General features: G+C 41.7%; 1 protein-coding gene across 2 annotated transcripts in view; it reads left to right on the top strand.

The window, feature by feature from the left end:
* Positions 1-11,574, top strand: part of WT1 (WT1 transcription factor) — a 34,682-nt gene extending 23,108 nt beyond the window's left edge. Inside the window, exons 7-9 of one of the 2 annotated variants that reach the window (XM_077783788.2) lie at positions 5,200-5,289; positions 6,081-6,164; positions 9,234-11,574. In XM_077783788.2, coding sequence (XP_077639914.1) covers positions 5,200-5,289; positions 6,081-6,164; positions 9,234-9,355 — 296 coding nt within the window. In that variant the 3' untranslated portion in view covers positions 9,356-11,574. Of the gene's footprint in view, positions 1-5,199; positions 5,290-6,080; positions 6,174-9,233 lie in introns of both variants that reach the window. The other variant, XM_077783787.2, reaches the window with a different exon arrangement.
* Positions 11,575-15,407: the final 3,833 nt, after the last annotated feature.

Here is a 15,407-nt window from a genome sequence, read left to right as displayed (position 1 = left end):
GCACACAAAGCACATTTAATTAATGAATGCGCAGGTCAGAAAATATTGAGACAGCTGTCTTCAGAGCTGCTGAAATTAAAAATTTCAAATACTTTAGACTGCAAGTGCAAGTTCATCTTTAGAAGGGAGGGTCTACAGAAATGCTATTCTATTTTCTATACATAAATTGGAACCAAGAACATTTGGAAATCTTTTGAAGGCCATTAAATTTAGTGTTTTTCTCCATTATGCCAAAACAGTTCTGAAATTTTTCTCACAATCACTATATCCTTCATTCCTAAATTGATTTCCTCTGAGTTTTAGCAGTCATTATTTGTTTGCCATGGTCCTGTATTTTATTCCATTTAGTTGCTTGGCTTTCCCAGTGTTATTTCTGGATCAATCACAAGCTTACATATGTTATGTTTTTTTCCTTAGCTGGAGAAGATTTTCTATATTATATCATATATAATGGAGGCTTGTAGAATCAGAAAACCCCCAAAAGCCATGGGGGTAGGCCTATGTCTGTCTAACACCCCAAGAGGGGTTAAAGGGGTCCCATTGTCTTTGGGGCCATAGAGGTCTCTCCTCTGGCTCAGGATGCAGTGGAAGTGGGTAGAGGAAAACCACTTTTTCCTCCTCAAACACCTTCTCTGTGCAGGTGGGAACAGATCCTCCTGCACACACATTTTGATATGTTGACAGCAAAAATTATTTATTTCTCAAACCTTTGGGAGTTTCTTTCCATAAGAGAGCAGCTTGTTTCCCAAAGCTCGTGTTTGCTGGTGCACTGCTGGAATGGAAATTGCTGGGCGAGCTTGCCTGGCTGAGGAGCTCAGATTTAGGATCAGAAAGAGATTTTCCTTGCATCATCTGGCAGGGTTTTGTCCTCAGCCTGTTGAATGGGTACTGGACATTTCCTATTATTATGGTCTGGGAATTCTGCTTACCAAATTCCCAGCTGCTGTAGAGACTTGGAATATGATGCTCTTAATTTCTTGTCTCCTCCTGTGGTCTGCCAGTCCTAGATTTTGGGAGTGTTTGATGAAGTGTAGGAGCATCTGGATGGAATAACTTCCCAGTTATCATATTTTTCTGGCTACTGGATGTGTGGATGGTCTGGACTTAGTCTGGCCATGAAGGTTTTTCACTGCCAGGTTCTTCAGGAGTCCTGGGCAGCCAAGCCCACTGTTGTAATGCAGATCCATCTCCTTTGCAACTTCATGTGTTTGTCTAACCCTGACTTATTTCTCCGGCATGTTAAAAACAAAATTTTGAACCAGTTTTCTCCAAAAATCATGTGGCTGTGTTACACCTCTCCTCATCAAACAAAAAAAAAAAAAATAATAATCTTCCTGTAAGGTGGTTCTGGACTCACTTATGGGTTGGGGCTCTTTCACCTTATGCTGTCTTAGTGCAGTGGTAGGTCAAAGATTTTGGTCATTTTTTAAATGATGAACACATGATTTGAAAACAAGCTGTTACAATATATATGATATTAAACCAACAGATTGTATCTTTGCAGGATATTGTTGGCTCTAGATTATATTTTTTATTTCTGTAATAGATACATACAAAAGACTGGCTCATCAGATCTTCCAGCCTTCTTTCCCAGCTGCTGTATTGCAAAACCAAGCAAGGCCCTGAAACACAAAGTTGGATTCTGTAATCAGTTTTTACCAATGTTTCAAATAGCCTCAGTTGAAAATATGTTAACACTTTGTACCCTCCGAGGCTGCTTATCTGTTCTAACAATGCCTTCATTGAAACATGTACAGCCAAAAAAGCTTTTTTCTTATCTTGGTGTATTTTGGTGCAGCAGATAGGCCTCTGAAAAGAGATGCAGAAATACATCTAACTTTTCAACTTTGCAGCAAATAAGTTGAGTTGTCATTCTGTGGCAGGCTTCAGGCACTTCCTTGCAGAAACAAATTGATGCCTAGACCTCCATAAATTTCACTTCTGGTGGGAGCATCAGCATTCTTGCCATAGACCCTTTGGGTTCAGTGCCACTCATTGGGAAAACTGGATTTATTCTAACACAAAGCTGAGCAGGTTTGCAGAGAGAAAATCTTCTGCCTGTTTGCCAGGGATATTCTTTAGCCCAAATAGGCTCAGCTGCAGGTATGATCTGCAGTTGAATATAAGAATCTGTAGATCAGGAAGGTTTTATGGTAGGGTGTCAGGCTGTATCCTTTCAGGCTGATATTTCTACAGCATAAAATAAAAATGCTTAGGGATCTAAAATACAAGATTAATTTCAGAATGGTAATGACATGTCACAGCTGAGCTATGTTGTGAAGATGACAGCAAATGTTAACTATAAAGGCTCCCTAGTAAATAAATCAACATGTATTTTGTGTGAGTTTGCTAAAGCAAGTTATATTAAAAAAAAAAGTAGGATTAGCAAGGAAAAGTTGTGATCATGGGACTTGTTTGGACTTGTCTGATTTAGTGGGTACACTTATTTAAGAAAAGGGGTTTAAATTGGTGAAGGATGTATAGACCAGCCTTCAGATTCTGATTCCCAATTGCAGTCTCTGGTTTCAGAATCAGCCTCCTTTTCTCATCTGTTTTTGTTAGCAACAGGCTTTTACTCTTGCAGAACTCCTTAATTAAAAGCCACGACTGTGACTATTTTGTGCAACTGCTACAGCAATATCATTTCTGTTTTCCCATGCACCTGAGCAAATGAATTTGCTCCAGAGAAAATGTGCGCACTTCCCTTAGTTTAAGTTAACTGCTTTTGACAAAATCAATTTTATTAGAAACATTTATTGCAATAGGTGCAAAGGCAGATTCACGCTTGTTTTACAATTCTTGACCTTTTCTTTTAAAAATTATTTGCCTAAATATTCAAGACATGCCATTCCCTCTACCCGCTCTCATCTTTATTATTTCATTATGCCCTTTCTTTTGCATGGCCTCTTTCAGTAGTGTAAGTAATCATGTCTCAGGCAGAAGGGCTGGTGAAGCTCCATCTGCATCTCCTATTTTGTTTTAGGACTGTGTGTGTTCCCATAAGGAGGTGACAGCATTACTGGATATTTTCATACAGAAAGAGACTTTAGCCTTTTACTGAAGGGACTTTGGTAGGGCTGGGGGAATGTGACGCTCTCATTGTGGGAATTTCATGGGGTTCTAAGAGACTTTTTCTGATCTGGGATGTTTCTGTCATCCTGTTCTGAGGAAATTTATGGGAGCTCACAGGCATGTGACAGTCAGCTTTGCAGCTGACACAGAAGATATAGAAGGAAAGGGAAATTAGGATTTCTGTATAATGTTACGCCTCGTTTTGTTTATTTGCTTTTCAGCTTCTTCCCAGTGTCATCATATCCCTAAGTAAACATTTTAGATTGCTTCCTTTAATATCTGCATGGGTTAAAGCTGACTTTAATTTAATCAAGATCATTTTCCAAAGTAATTAAAGAAATACTTTCATGTGCACGCCATCAGATCCTTTATGCTGTTTTATTCCAATGCCTCCTTAGCCATCTTCTAAGTTTATATTGCAATTAGCAGACAATCATCCTGTCACTGCATTCTGCTCTGCTGACATTCCCCCTCTTAAATCTGCCAAAGGGCCGAATTCCTGGGAAGTAAGTGGTTTCTGAAAAGCAGGCACCCCCCGGGGAGTCCTTGCGGTCAAAGTGTATGGAACTATTTCAAACACCTGTGGCAACTTTAATCTCCTATGCTAATAAATTAGGCACAGCAGACATAGAAATTGTCCACACCTAGGTTTGAGAATCGGGAACTCCTTGGGGTGACCGTCACAGGAAGTTAGCTTGTTCTTGCAGATTTAGTTGCTTTCGTAAAACTTTTATTTTCACTACACCAGGAGGGATTTTGGGACGCTCTCCTCAATGTGCTGCTTGTTCCCTGTCACCTGGATCAAAAGGCATCTGCTTTAAACTCACCTGGTTGGCTTTGGTGTGTCTCAGAATGCCAGCGCAAGCAGAATGTATTTCCTCACCACATTAGAATCAGACATGCAGACACCTGCAATGGAGGTTAAAATGAAACGGAGAGAAACCAAACCCCCTGCCCGCTCCAGGTGGTGTTTGCCAAGGTGCCACAGGACCTTTGGTTTGCATCTCAGGCAGAGCTGCTCCATGTGTCCCTCCCAGACAGAGCCTAGGATCCTCCCAGCTTTGCAGTTCCACCCCTGCTCCTGCCAAGGCTCTGTGCTGTGCCACTGGAACCAGACTTTCTGTGGGCAAAAATGTCATTTAATGGAATTTAGATTTATTAAGACATTTATTAAATGTAATAAATGTCTGAGGCTTCAGCAGGATTCTGGGGTTGTGCAAAGGGACCTCAGGTTAGGAGTCAGTCAGACGTGGAAGATCATGGAGCTCCTGTAACAGCATAAGGATTGTTTTGCCTTAACTTGCCCAAATTTCACCACCTCTGTGCTCTGCTGGCAGTATTGCCCTATTTCCTCAGTTGCTGCATTTCTTTTTGCATGTTTATGTGAATTCCTTTGCATTGAAATCCATGTTCATTTGAGACATTGGCCTGTGGGGATTTCTTTTTCTAAAAAACTCAGGAGCTTACTTTTCATCCCAGAGAAATCCCACCCTGAGGATCTCTGCTGAACTGCATGGGAGGAGGGGAAGAGTTTATATTTACGTGAGGCTTTGCAATAATTCATGGCTTTGTCTGTGGGAGCTGTGCAGTTACGTGAGAAATTCTATTTAATAGCACTTTATGGAAGAAACCTAATTTGTGTTTTGAGGAAAATCATGTCTTTTTCTGAGGTTGAAGCTTTTCTTAGTTTTATTCTAATTAATGTGGTTAAACCTGTCACTTGTATGGATGGAGCTTATTTACTTTTTGCTTTAAATTTGGTCCAAACTGAGAGCTGTTCCTCTGTACGGATTATGTGCTACTGAAACAAGTGATGTGAAAGGGCTTAATGGGGTTTTTAGAGAAATATAAACCGAGACATTCCTGTTCTTTTCCAGCAGAGAAAAAAAAAATCCCTTAACCTGAAATTTTTTGCAGCTTTAACCTCTAATTTTCTGAGAGTAAGAAGATTCAGTATCAGTGTCAATGCAGCAGAATTTTGCCAGCCTTTCCAACGGAGTGGATGGCTTTATGATAAATCAGTCCTGGTGTGCCACTGGACTGCTTCAGACTGCAGGGAAGTCTTTCAGAGCTTGAGGTGTTCCCTCATTTTGCCACATTTTCTAAAAAGCTGTTTTTCCTCTCCAGGTGAAAAGCCTTATCAGTGTGATTTTAAAGACTGTGAACGAAGATTTTCTCGTTCAGACCAACTCAAAAGGCACCAAAGACGACACACAGGTTTGTGGACAAGGCCTGCCTGTCAATTAGAGTGCATTTGTTCATGGGAATTGTGATCCTGAAGTGATACTCCTCAACTTGCTACTTTTCTGATGTTGTCTGCTCATAACACCAAATTCTTGAAGTTATTTTTAGGAGAAGGCCACGGCTAGGATTTTTTACCTGGCCTTTTAGCAGTACTGTGGTTGTTTAGGTGACTTTTACATCCTGACATCATCTTTTGAAACAACTTTCATAATGAATCGGTTTGTTCTGTACTCTACGCCCAATTTTAAGAATATATTGTGTTTAAAATGAAACAGTTCTGCAAGAAAAATTTGCCAATGTGTAAAGTTTGCCCAAGACTTATGTGTCATGTATAAATTAGAAATGTGAAGTAAGTTAAACCTATTGGGAGCACATGAAAATAGATTTCTGCACCCTGATTTTTCCTATGTCCTATTTGCTGCTGCAGGATACCTTCAGTGCAAAACCTCGGGTCAGGATTAACAATGTTTGCAGATGATTTAAGTGGGGTTTGTTTATGGTGGAGCTGTTCAGATGCTTCAGACCCAGGCACTGGAAGAGGAGGTTACAAGGGGTGGTGGCCTCATTAATTACTAACTTTCTGTAATAATGTGTAGGCACAGGGATGGGAGGAGCAGTTAGAGAAACTAGAACAAACAAAGAGGAAAAAAATCCAGGCTTTTGAAACTTCAGAAATATCTGATTTCATTTGCCCTTCCAAAAATGTTGGGACATAAGAATGTTGATTTTGGTTTTTTTTTTTTTTTTTTTTTTTTGCCTCTTAGGTGTGAAGCCCTTTCAGTGTAAAACCTGTCAGAGAAAGTTCTCCAGATCTGATCATCTGAAGACTCATACCAGGACTCATACAGGTAAAACAAGTGCGTAAACTTTTCTTCACATTTATATTTCTTTTTTTTTTTTAATTTTAAATCAATGTTGTTGTAAATTACATGATTAGAAGGTGTCTTAACCAAGATTTAAATATTCAGAACAGCAGAAAGAATTTCAGTGTGCTGATTTTTCAGTGTGGCTGCTTTCCCCAAGCATGATAGACAGTTTTCACAAAGGGATTTAGGTGATTTTAGAAACTATGCTTTCTTCTTGGTGTTTAAAGAAATTTCAGCTTGGCAAAATAAATTTTGTCAGCTATTATGAAACGAGCATCGTGGTCTCAGCCCACAAATGTCAAGTTGATCTACTGCCTTTACTGAAAGAGCCCTGCAAGATAGAAATTTTAATTCTAGCTTTAGCCAAAGGTCTGTAATCTAAAGTATTCGTGCCTACTCATGCTTCTCCCAAGTGTCAGTTGAGCCTAATGCAGGATAGCACAGCAAAGCTCTGCTGCTGCTGCTTGTGCTGTAATCTCTCCAGCAGATAAAAGCAGTGCCTTTTGCAAACTCACACTGACAGACACTAAAGTAAAAGCTTACTCAAATATTCAAGGACCTTTTATATATATATATTTTTTTTTTGGTAGAAACCGTAGTTTTAATCTAAATACAGGGGGGAAGAAAAAGGGAAGCCATTTTAGTCTACTCTGCCCTCACATAAATGTAAACACCATTAAGGAGCAACTGCAGCAACCTCTGTATTTTAGTTTTAAGTTTTAGAATTAGTCCTGTGTACTGACATCTGCTGTTCCTTCTGCTGTGTATGCAGTGTTTTTACCAAGTAATTGTTTACCAAGCACTTTGGCATGTTGTTGGATGTCACGGCGTTTTCCATACTGGTGTTAACCTTTTAAATTCAGTCTCTGTACAGATGGACAAGGAGCCTGAAAATCTTTTTCTCCCTGCTAAGAATTCTTTTTTCTCTTCTGGACCATAAAAACACACATTTCAGACTTCCAAAAATAAAAGAGAAATTTTAATAAAGGAAATCATTCACCTGAGAACAGTGGCATTTTCTGTGGCTCTGGCCAAATAAATGCTTCACCCAATGGCCATATCTACACTTGCAATCTGCAAATGGCAAAGGCTGTGCTCCTGGGTTGTCCCCATGGTCCTGTTGAGCTGCAGGGCCTGGGTCTCTGTGCATTTGCATGAAGAAAGATGTTTTCTTAACCAGCAAGAGGTAATGTTCTGGGAGAGACAAAATGGCAAGTGGTTGTAACATGCTGGCAAGCTGGGGTAAACTACATTCTACATCACATTTCACTGCTAACTGATCTGCTAATTCAGGACTTGCATGACTCCGGTCATTTTTTGTAGCCCAGATGAACTACAGTGAAGAATTGGCTCTGTTTTGTGCTAGTGAAGCTCCGCTCCCTGTCCCTGCTCCCCGTGGCTCCCTGGGATCTGAGCCCCACAGTCCTTGCTGTGGTTTGCTGCCTGCCACTGGCACAGCATCTGGTGCTGTGGAGCCACTCCTGAAAGCACTTTTGGATGTGTCAGCTCCTGAGGGGGATGAGCACGAGTGGTGGGTGGGGATTTTTCATCCCCACCTTGCTTCACTCCTCTTTCTTTCTCATAGCCCCTGAATGATGTGACAAAGCACCTAGCTCAAGTTAACTTGTTCCACGTTAAATCTTGAGGAAGCAAAGGTGGCTTCCATGCAATTCTATCCTAATTTTAGTCGACTACCAAACTATTTGTTAGGATTTAGGGATTTTTTTTTTCTTCACAAGCAATTTCACTAAGACAGCAATCTTTGCTGTTGAAAGCAAGAAAAAAAAATCAAAGGAAGTTTTATCCATCCACAGAAACATTTAGCAATTTAAATGTGATCCCTGATATCTGTACCATTTTCCCCCAAAATTTTATGCACTCATGGGAGATAGCTGATGCTTTTGCCAGCATCTCTGCTAAGTGGATAAATTAGATTTTAGGAATTCCCTTTCACTTAAAATACCTCACATGGGAGTTTGCAAACAGAAATACATATTTATGCAAATCTCCTTTTGTCTGACTTTGGATTATGTTTGTGAAATGCCCGAAGTGTGAGGTAAATAAGAAGAGAAGATGCCTGGGTGAGGTTGAACCACCCCAGTGTGTCTGGAGTGTGTTAGAGAGGATGAGGTGTGTAGACAGCACTGAAGAGCCCAGCCACAGAGCTGAACATACTTTAAAATATTGCATTTATTTTGAGGGAAAAAAAAAAAAAGAAGAAGAAGCATGAGTCATGGGGCACTGCTCTGAGCTAATGAAAGCATTCCATCAGCATTCCTGTGGCATCACAAACACAGCCTGAAATTCCACTTACACACTGTAGGAAATCAAGAGACCAGATTCAACAGTTAAAAAGTGGTGGCATTTCTTCTTAAATTTGAATGTGCTTTGCTTGGAGTTATTTGTAGTGAATACTATGCTCATTAAAATGTTAGAAAACTGCTATTTTGAACATTTGTAATCTCCCATAGATATGAATCCACTTTATTTAAATAGGAGTGGAAAACTTGGAGTCTGGCTCAGCAGACTCCATGCTGAACCCTTTTGCTTCTACCATATTCACTTACACTCAGCAGTTTAAAGAACTTCAGCCAAAACTCATTGAATTAGCTGGAAAAAACTCCCCTTGACTGGAGGTCAAGCTCTAGAAAGTCCCTGACATTTTCCAGGGTGACTAGCAGTGTATCCCACCGCCGCCCGAGGTGTGACTGATGCTTGTGTGCGTGCCAGGGTGGCTTTGAAACTTGCTCCTTTGAGAGCTAAGAGCAGCATGATCCTGGCAGCACGGTGCTCAGCAAGGGCCTGTCCCCAGGAATGAAGCACTGCAAGGTTTTCTGCATGGCCTGGAAAGGCTGCTGGTAAACATCAGCTGAGGCAGAGGTAGGGAGGCACGACCGAGCCAGGGGCTGGGGGCACCCCCACGCCCTCTCAGGACAGCCCGGGGTGCCTTTCCTCCTGCCAGGGGCTCTGCCAGCTCCTCGGGAAGGAAACAAAGAGCAGTGTCTCAGATGAGCTGTATGCTCAGCTAATAACAGGGTGTTTTGTTAACAGGTGAAAAGCCTTTCAGTTGCCGGTGGCCCAGCTGTCAAAAAAAATTTGCCAGGTCTGATGAATTAGTTCGTCACCACAACATGCACCAGAGGAACATGACTAAGCTGCAGTTGGCCCTTTAGACAGTTCAAACAAGTGAAAAAACCAGATGGGACATTATAAGCTACTGCAAGCTTTCTCAGCCATCCTCGATCACCTCTGTCAGAGAGCTGCAGCTGTCTTCGCATCCTATTTGACACAAGTTAACTAACACGTAGGATTCTGCCCAGCCTACCCTTCCATCTGGAGCTGCACAAGCTCCTAGTCAATAAGTTCAAGAGATTTTTGCCTGTGGTTTTGTACCAAAGTAGGCAAGACCACCACAGTTTCGAGATGACTGTAAACTGTGCTCAACTTTCATGTCTGTCTCCAGCTTTTTTGTGTTATTTTCACTTGAACTTCTCTAGGTACAAATTGCTGTACCTTTTTAATTCCTGCAGTGGGTAGGATGATTCCTCCCTGTTGAAGGTCAGCTCTACACTTACATCACCCCTGCATATGCTGAGGCTTCTGAGTGCTAGTACATCTTTCCTCACAAAACGAAGGAACAGTCACCTGAGATACTTCTGGGAACCTTTGTACTGCCAAAGGGCAGACTTTTCGAGTTGGAAGCTCTGCTTTTGAATTTCACAAAACAAACCTTTTCTAAAAGGTTGTCTTTCTAGAGCAGCTAAAGCCAGATGAACCAGAGCCTCTCTGTACAGAAAATAAGAATCTTACCATTAAGTTAACTTGGTTTTTAAAGAATTGCATAATTGAAACCTTAAAACTGTTTTGTTTGTCAATTAGCTCTCTCCTTTTATCTCTCTCTTTTTAATGTATTGGTTTAAATCTATTCTATCATGAGATACATAGATGTCCTTTACACAAAACTAATTTCAATCATTGTAGACATTTGGGATTTGTTTACAATGTAAAGCCACACTGGTTATGTGGCTAGCAAGCTGTATAAACTTAAAACTGAACTTCTAATGGGGCTGGTCCAGGATCTCCATTAACAGATTTCTCTTAAGATAAGTAACTTAAAAAAGACTCTTTGTCAAGTATATGTGAAAAAGACATTATTAGTGTAAGGAAATATATTATTTCAGGGGTTTGGGAGGAGGGGTTTATTATTTACTTTTAATTGCTTGAAATTGTGTGTATATATATATATCTGATAATGTATTGCTCTTAGACATCTACAATTAGAAAATGTATAAATATTAGAAGCATCACTGTTCTGATGTTGTTGCTGTTACAAACTATTGATAACACTAAAAATGTAACCTGCATTTTTCACTGAGCTTTCAATTAAAGCCCATTCAAAGAGAAACAAATGAGAGTCCAACAGATGTCTTGTTTCATGCCTGGTATTAAATTTCAAATGCCCTGTCCAATAGTATCCTTTCTTTTTTTTTTTTTTTTTTTTTTTTTTTTGTATATAAAGGTACCACCAGCACTGATGACCACTAGTTAACCTGTCCAGGTCTTGACCACAATTTATCCATCTCACTTGGGAACCATACTGGCAGCAGAAAACAGTGTCAAGTTTCATATTGTGCTATAAAGCAGTTGCTTCAATCCTTTGTCTTCTTACCCAACCATTCCTTCTCTTTCGACCCGTGAGATTTGTGTAAGGACTTTATAGAACAAGTAAAATCCCATTTATAAATAGCAAAACTGGCCTTCTGTGGAACTGGGCTGAAACCATAAGCACAGATAACTTCTTAGATTAGGATGTCATAGACTGACTTTTAAGTAAAAGTTAATTTAGAGTTGGGGTGGCTTAAATCAGTTCAGCAGGTTGAAAAAGACAGTCTTTCATAGATGATGAAGTGTGAAAATGAAGATAAAGAAATATTACTGTTTCTTTGTCATACTGCCTACTTTTCTTTGGAAGTAAGTACAGCCTGCCTCAGTGCCCTTTGCCCTTGCAAAATATTTGTATCTCTTTAGGAAAAATCTTTAATGTATCTTGCCAAGCTTTTTTCTCTAATGTACACAATGGAGTTCTATGATGGGCTGAGCTTTCTCTCTTAAAGTGCAGCTGCATCGTCAAGAAAACTCAACAGTTAATTCTTCAAGTTCTCTTTTTCGCCTGGGTATTGCATCACTGTTAATTACTGTTGGGGTACTGTGACTCATTTGTATCAGTCAGCTTTATCTTTTGCTGCCAAAAGACAGCATCTCTCTGGAGAAACTCATAACAAGTGTGGCAAACATCAAATATTTGGAGCGAACGGTGCACATCAAGCTGCAGAGAATTAAAAAATAAAGCAACTCCTCCTGCTCTCTTGAAAGAAAAGCTCAGCTGCAATAACAGTGTCCTCTGATTTACCCAGCAGTTCTCGGCAACTACAAAACAATCTGTTTTTCAGCCTGCACCCAAAATAGAGAGCTGCCACGAGTGTTTATACTAAAAGCCAAAAAAAGAAAAAGCAGCCTCTGGTTTTTGCCTGCATCAGTCAAACATAAATAAAACTATCTTCTGTGAAATACAACCAAAACTCCACTGCAGCACAGGCCAGACTTCCAGTGACCTGTAAATAGCTACAGCCATGGCTTGCTGCTTGGGGAATCACATGCCAAATAATAATAGTAGATGGCTACAAAAAATGAAGCGTGGGTTGATGAGTGACAGAGCATGTCCTTTTGCTTTTGCTGTCACCACTTTTTCAGTGGAAGACTTACTGCTACTCTGCTGTTTGATGATCATTACAGCCCCCAGCCTGCCAAGCACAGAGAGGACAATGGTAAATGTTTACAAGATTTTCAAAATTTTTATTCCCAGTTATTTTACAGTGTTTGTTAAGATAGGTGTTTCATGTCTCTGCCTTTCATTTCCCTGTTTTTAGGACTCTATCAGCAAGGTAAGCCACCTTTATGGAAGTGCTTTACTGCATGAATTTCTCAGAAGCAGCCCCCAGATGCTGGCTCTTGCAGTATGCAATTCCTCTTTTTGGGACATGCAGAGATTGATCAGCAGGCCGAGTTTCTCTGAGCTTGACCTCCACATGAGAGATGAGGGGGCTGCACTCTATTATATCTTACAAGTATCCTCAATTTTCCAATTTCTGGAAAATTTTCAATCCCACAATTAATTGAGCAAATCTTTTATGCCTCTGCCCTGTGTTCTTAAACTGAAAATGGTGACTGATGTTGTTTTGGCTGATGGTCGATGTCTCAGTGGGATTGGCACACTCCTCCTGTCCCATAGCTTCTGTAGCCCCCCACAAATGGAGAATGCTCCTTATATAGACAACATTTCTCCTTTTTCCTGCCACTTCATGAGATACAATATGTTGGGTAGGAAAGGGAATGTGATCTCCTCCCTCTCTGATGGCATTAACTGGAATTCAAGAGTTGACTTGGACCAATATTTTTGAGGTAGGTGAATCCAGCAAAGTGTCTGTCTGCTTTAGGAAAGCATGAGAGTAAACCTGCCTGGGCTGTAGCCACAGGATCTGTTTAGGATGTGCTTCTGGTGCATGTCTTTGTGGCTATGGACTGTGCTGACCAAGCAGGAGGTTGCTTCAGTTAGGGAACCCACCTGGAGGCAACCATCCTTCAGACAGGTGATGGTTCCTGTAAGGGAAGGGGGACGTGTAAAGAAGTAGCTCTTTCTTTCCCTTCCCTTCCCTTCCCTTCCCTTCCCTTCCCTTCCCTTCCCTTCCCTTCCCTTCCCTTCCCTTCCCTTCCCTTCCCTTCCCTTCCCTTCCCTTCCCTTCCCTTCCCTTCCCTTCCCTTCCCTTCCCTTCCCTTCCCTTCCCTTCCCTTCCCTTCCCTTCCCTTCCCTTCCCTTCCCTTCCCTTCCCTTCCCTTCCCTTCCCTTCCCTTCCCTTCCCTTCCCTTCCCTTCCCTTCCCTTCCCTTCCCTTCCCTTCCCTTCCCTTCCCTTCCCTTCCCTTCCCTTCCCTCCTCTGTCTGTGGCGGGTTAAACAAGTTGTTCACTTCAGAAGCCACTTCAACCAGGCATATCTGTTTCAGGATATCATTTCACTGCTCCAACAAGCCACCTTACAGCAGCTGGGAACAGTTCCTGGAGGTGCAGGTAGGTGCCTTAAGCCAGTGTTTCTTCCTCCCCTCTGCTCCCCAGAAAAGGGGGGGTTTCTGAGAAAAGCTTGCTGTGTGCAGCCTGATTTTGTCATCCATAGGACCCGACAAGAAATCCAGCATGGTGAGAAAGGGGCTCCCTGCACTTTGTCTAGAAGCCCGAGAAAAAACTCTGGAGCAGTTTGAGATGCTCCAGAAAGGCCCCAGGTCCTCCTCCTAGCATGAGATGGGCACCCAAAGGCAACCAGCAGGCACAGGTGGGACCAGCTGCCAGAGGACCTGGGAAGGTTCTACTGCTCAGTCCTGCTTGAGCCTTGCTTGTAACTTCCCCCTAAAGCACCGAGATTTTCCTTGCTTGGGGAAGATCCTCATTCCCCTCCCTGCCCTCCAATTAACCAAAAAGTAATTAAAGGCAGTGCATGCAGTACAGAATGGCACTAATGGACAAGAAAGTCCAGCTGCTATATTTGGGAAGATCCAGTAAAAGGTTCATTAGGATTCTTTGTGTTATTGGAAGTCCTGATGACACAAGGGAGCCTAATGAAACAGAAGACCTGGTCACAAGAGTGATGAGTTTTTTTTTAAAAAAGCCCAAACCCAAACCCCAACGCCACTGACACCATTCTAAAAATTAGACAATTAAGAGTAAAACCAGGAATGTAGCCAGAACTATTCCACCTCAAATAATAAACACAAGGATAAGTTGCCAAGCGAGGTCAAAGAAGCAAATGGTAAAGTGAGTTTAAGAGACAGCTAGACACTTTTATGGGGAGAGAGGGGATTGAAGGATACAGTGACAAAACTGGGGGTAGAGTTGAGATAAACCCAGAGGACAGTGGTGGGCCAATAGCCTCAGAGAGTGCTCGGAGCCCCAGCTGCTCAGCAGGGATGTGGAGCAGCTCTTGGCATTCAGGGGAGACTTTCCAGGGCTCTGGCAGGTCCTGGGAGGGGTGAAGGGAAGCTGCCAGAGCAGTCTGAGAGGAAGGGGAGCCTGGCAGACAGCAGTGGGTGTGCTCTCAATGGGTGTGCTTCCAGTGCACTGATCCAAAGTGCTGCCCTTGCTTTGGCTAGGGAGATTCCCTGACAAACTTGCTGAAAAGCAGATTTTTGAAGAAATCCTACCCAAGCAGCTTGTTGCAAGTTGCCAATGCAAAGCACAGAAAGAGATGCCAAAAAAAAAAATATCCCAGGAAGAAAACTCCCCTTTTTTTTTTCGTTCAGTTTTTCATGGAAGTCTGCTTGTAACATAGGAAAGAAAAGGGTTGACTGGAATATAATTCAAATGAGGCAAAACCAAAATATACAGAGGTTATGTTCTCTGCTTGTATGGAGCTTTGCATAATTTCACATTGTCAGCACAGCTTGGGTCGATTCCCACAAAAAAAAAGCTGGCAGAACTCCTGTGGCTTCACACTGCAGCATGATGAATCCTGGTTTGAGGAGCTTGGCTTGGCCATCTCTGCACTGACAAGCAGGTGTTGGTCCCACCAGCACAGCAAGCTGCTTAAAGGAGGGTGGGGGAACCAAGAGCAGCACAGCCAGCTGAAGTAAGGCAGAGACTCAAATAAACAAAGTGCAGTTTTCTATATAGATTGCAATCCAAACACAACTGCCAGCTTCTGGGGCTATAAGAAGTTAGCTGTGATACCCCAAAGGTCTTTGAGTAGTGAGGGTGGTCTGAAAGATGGCATTCTCCTAGAAGACACAGGTAACATGGAGAGAGCTTTGCTGGGTGCTGTAGGAATGGAGCAGCAGGGAGACTCTGTCCCAAAGAGGCTGCAGGCCACAGATAGAGCTTTAAAAGACAAATGTTTAGAGCCATGGAAAATCTTGAATGAGAAAGTCTTGTTGCAGGCAGGACTTTCCTGTTCCTGATAACTAAATAACTATCCCATAGGTAGAAATAGAATTTAACTGCATCACTGTTTTTTTTTTTTTCAGTGATGAATAGACTTGTTATGTTCTGATGAACTCTGGCAGAACTAAGATCCTAATCTGGAAAAATAGACTGAGCAGAAATAGAAAGACCTGGCTGACCATCCTGACTTGAATCGCTAGATAAATAAAACTAACTGTTCTTCCCCAGCATAAAAAAAAAAAA

The sequence above is a fragment of the Lonchura striata genome, chromosome 5 (assembly GCF_050655825.1).
Source record: "Lonchura striata isolate lonStrDom1 chromosome 5, ASM5065582v1, whole genome shotgun sequence".
Classification (NCBI taxonomy): Eukaryota; Metazoa; Chordata; class Aves; order Passeriformes; family Estrildidae; genus Lonchura; species Lonchura striata.
The sequence above is the reverse complement of the archived record's forward strand: the minus strand, read 5'-3'. Positions and strand labels throughout refer to the sequence as shown.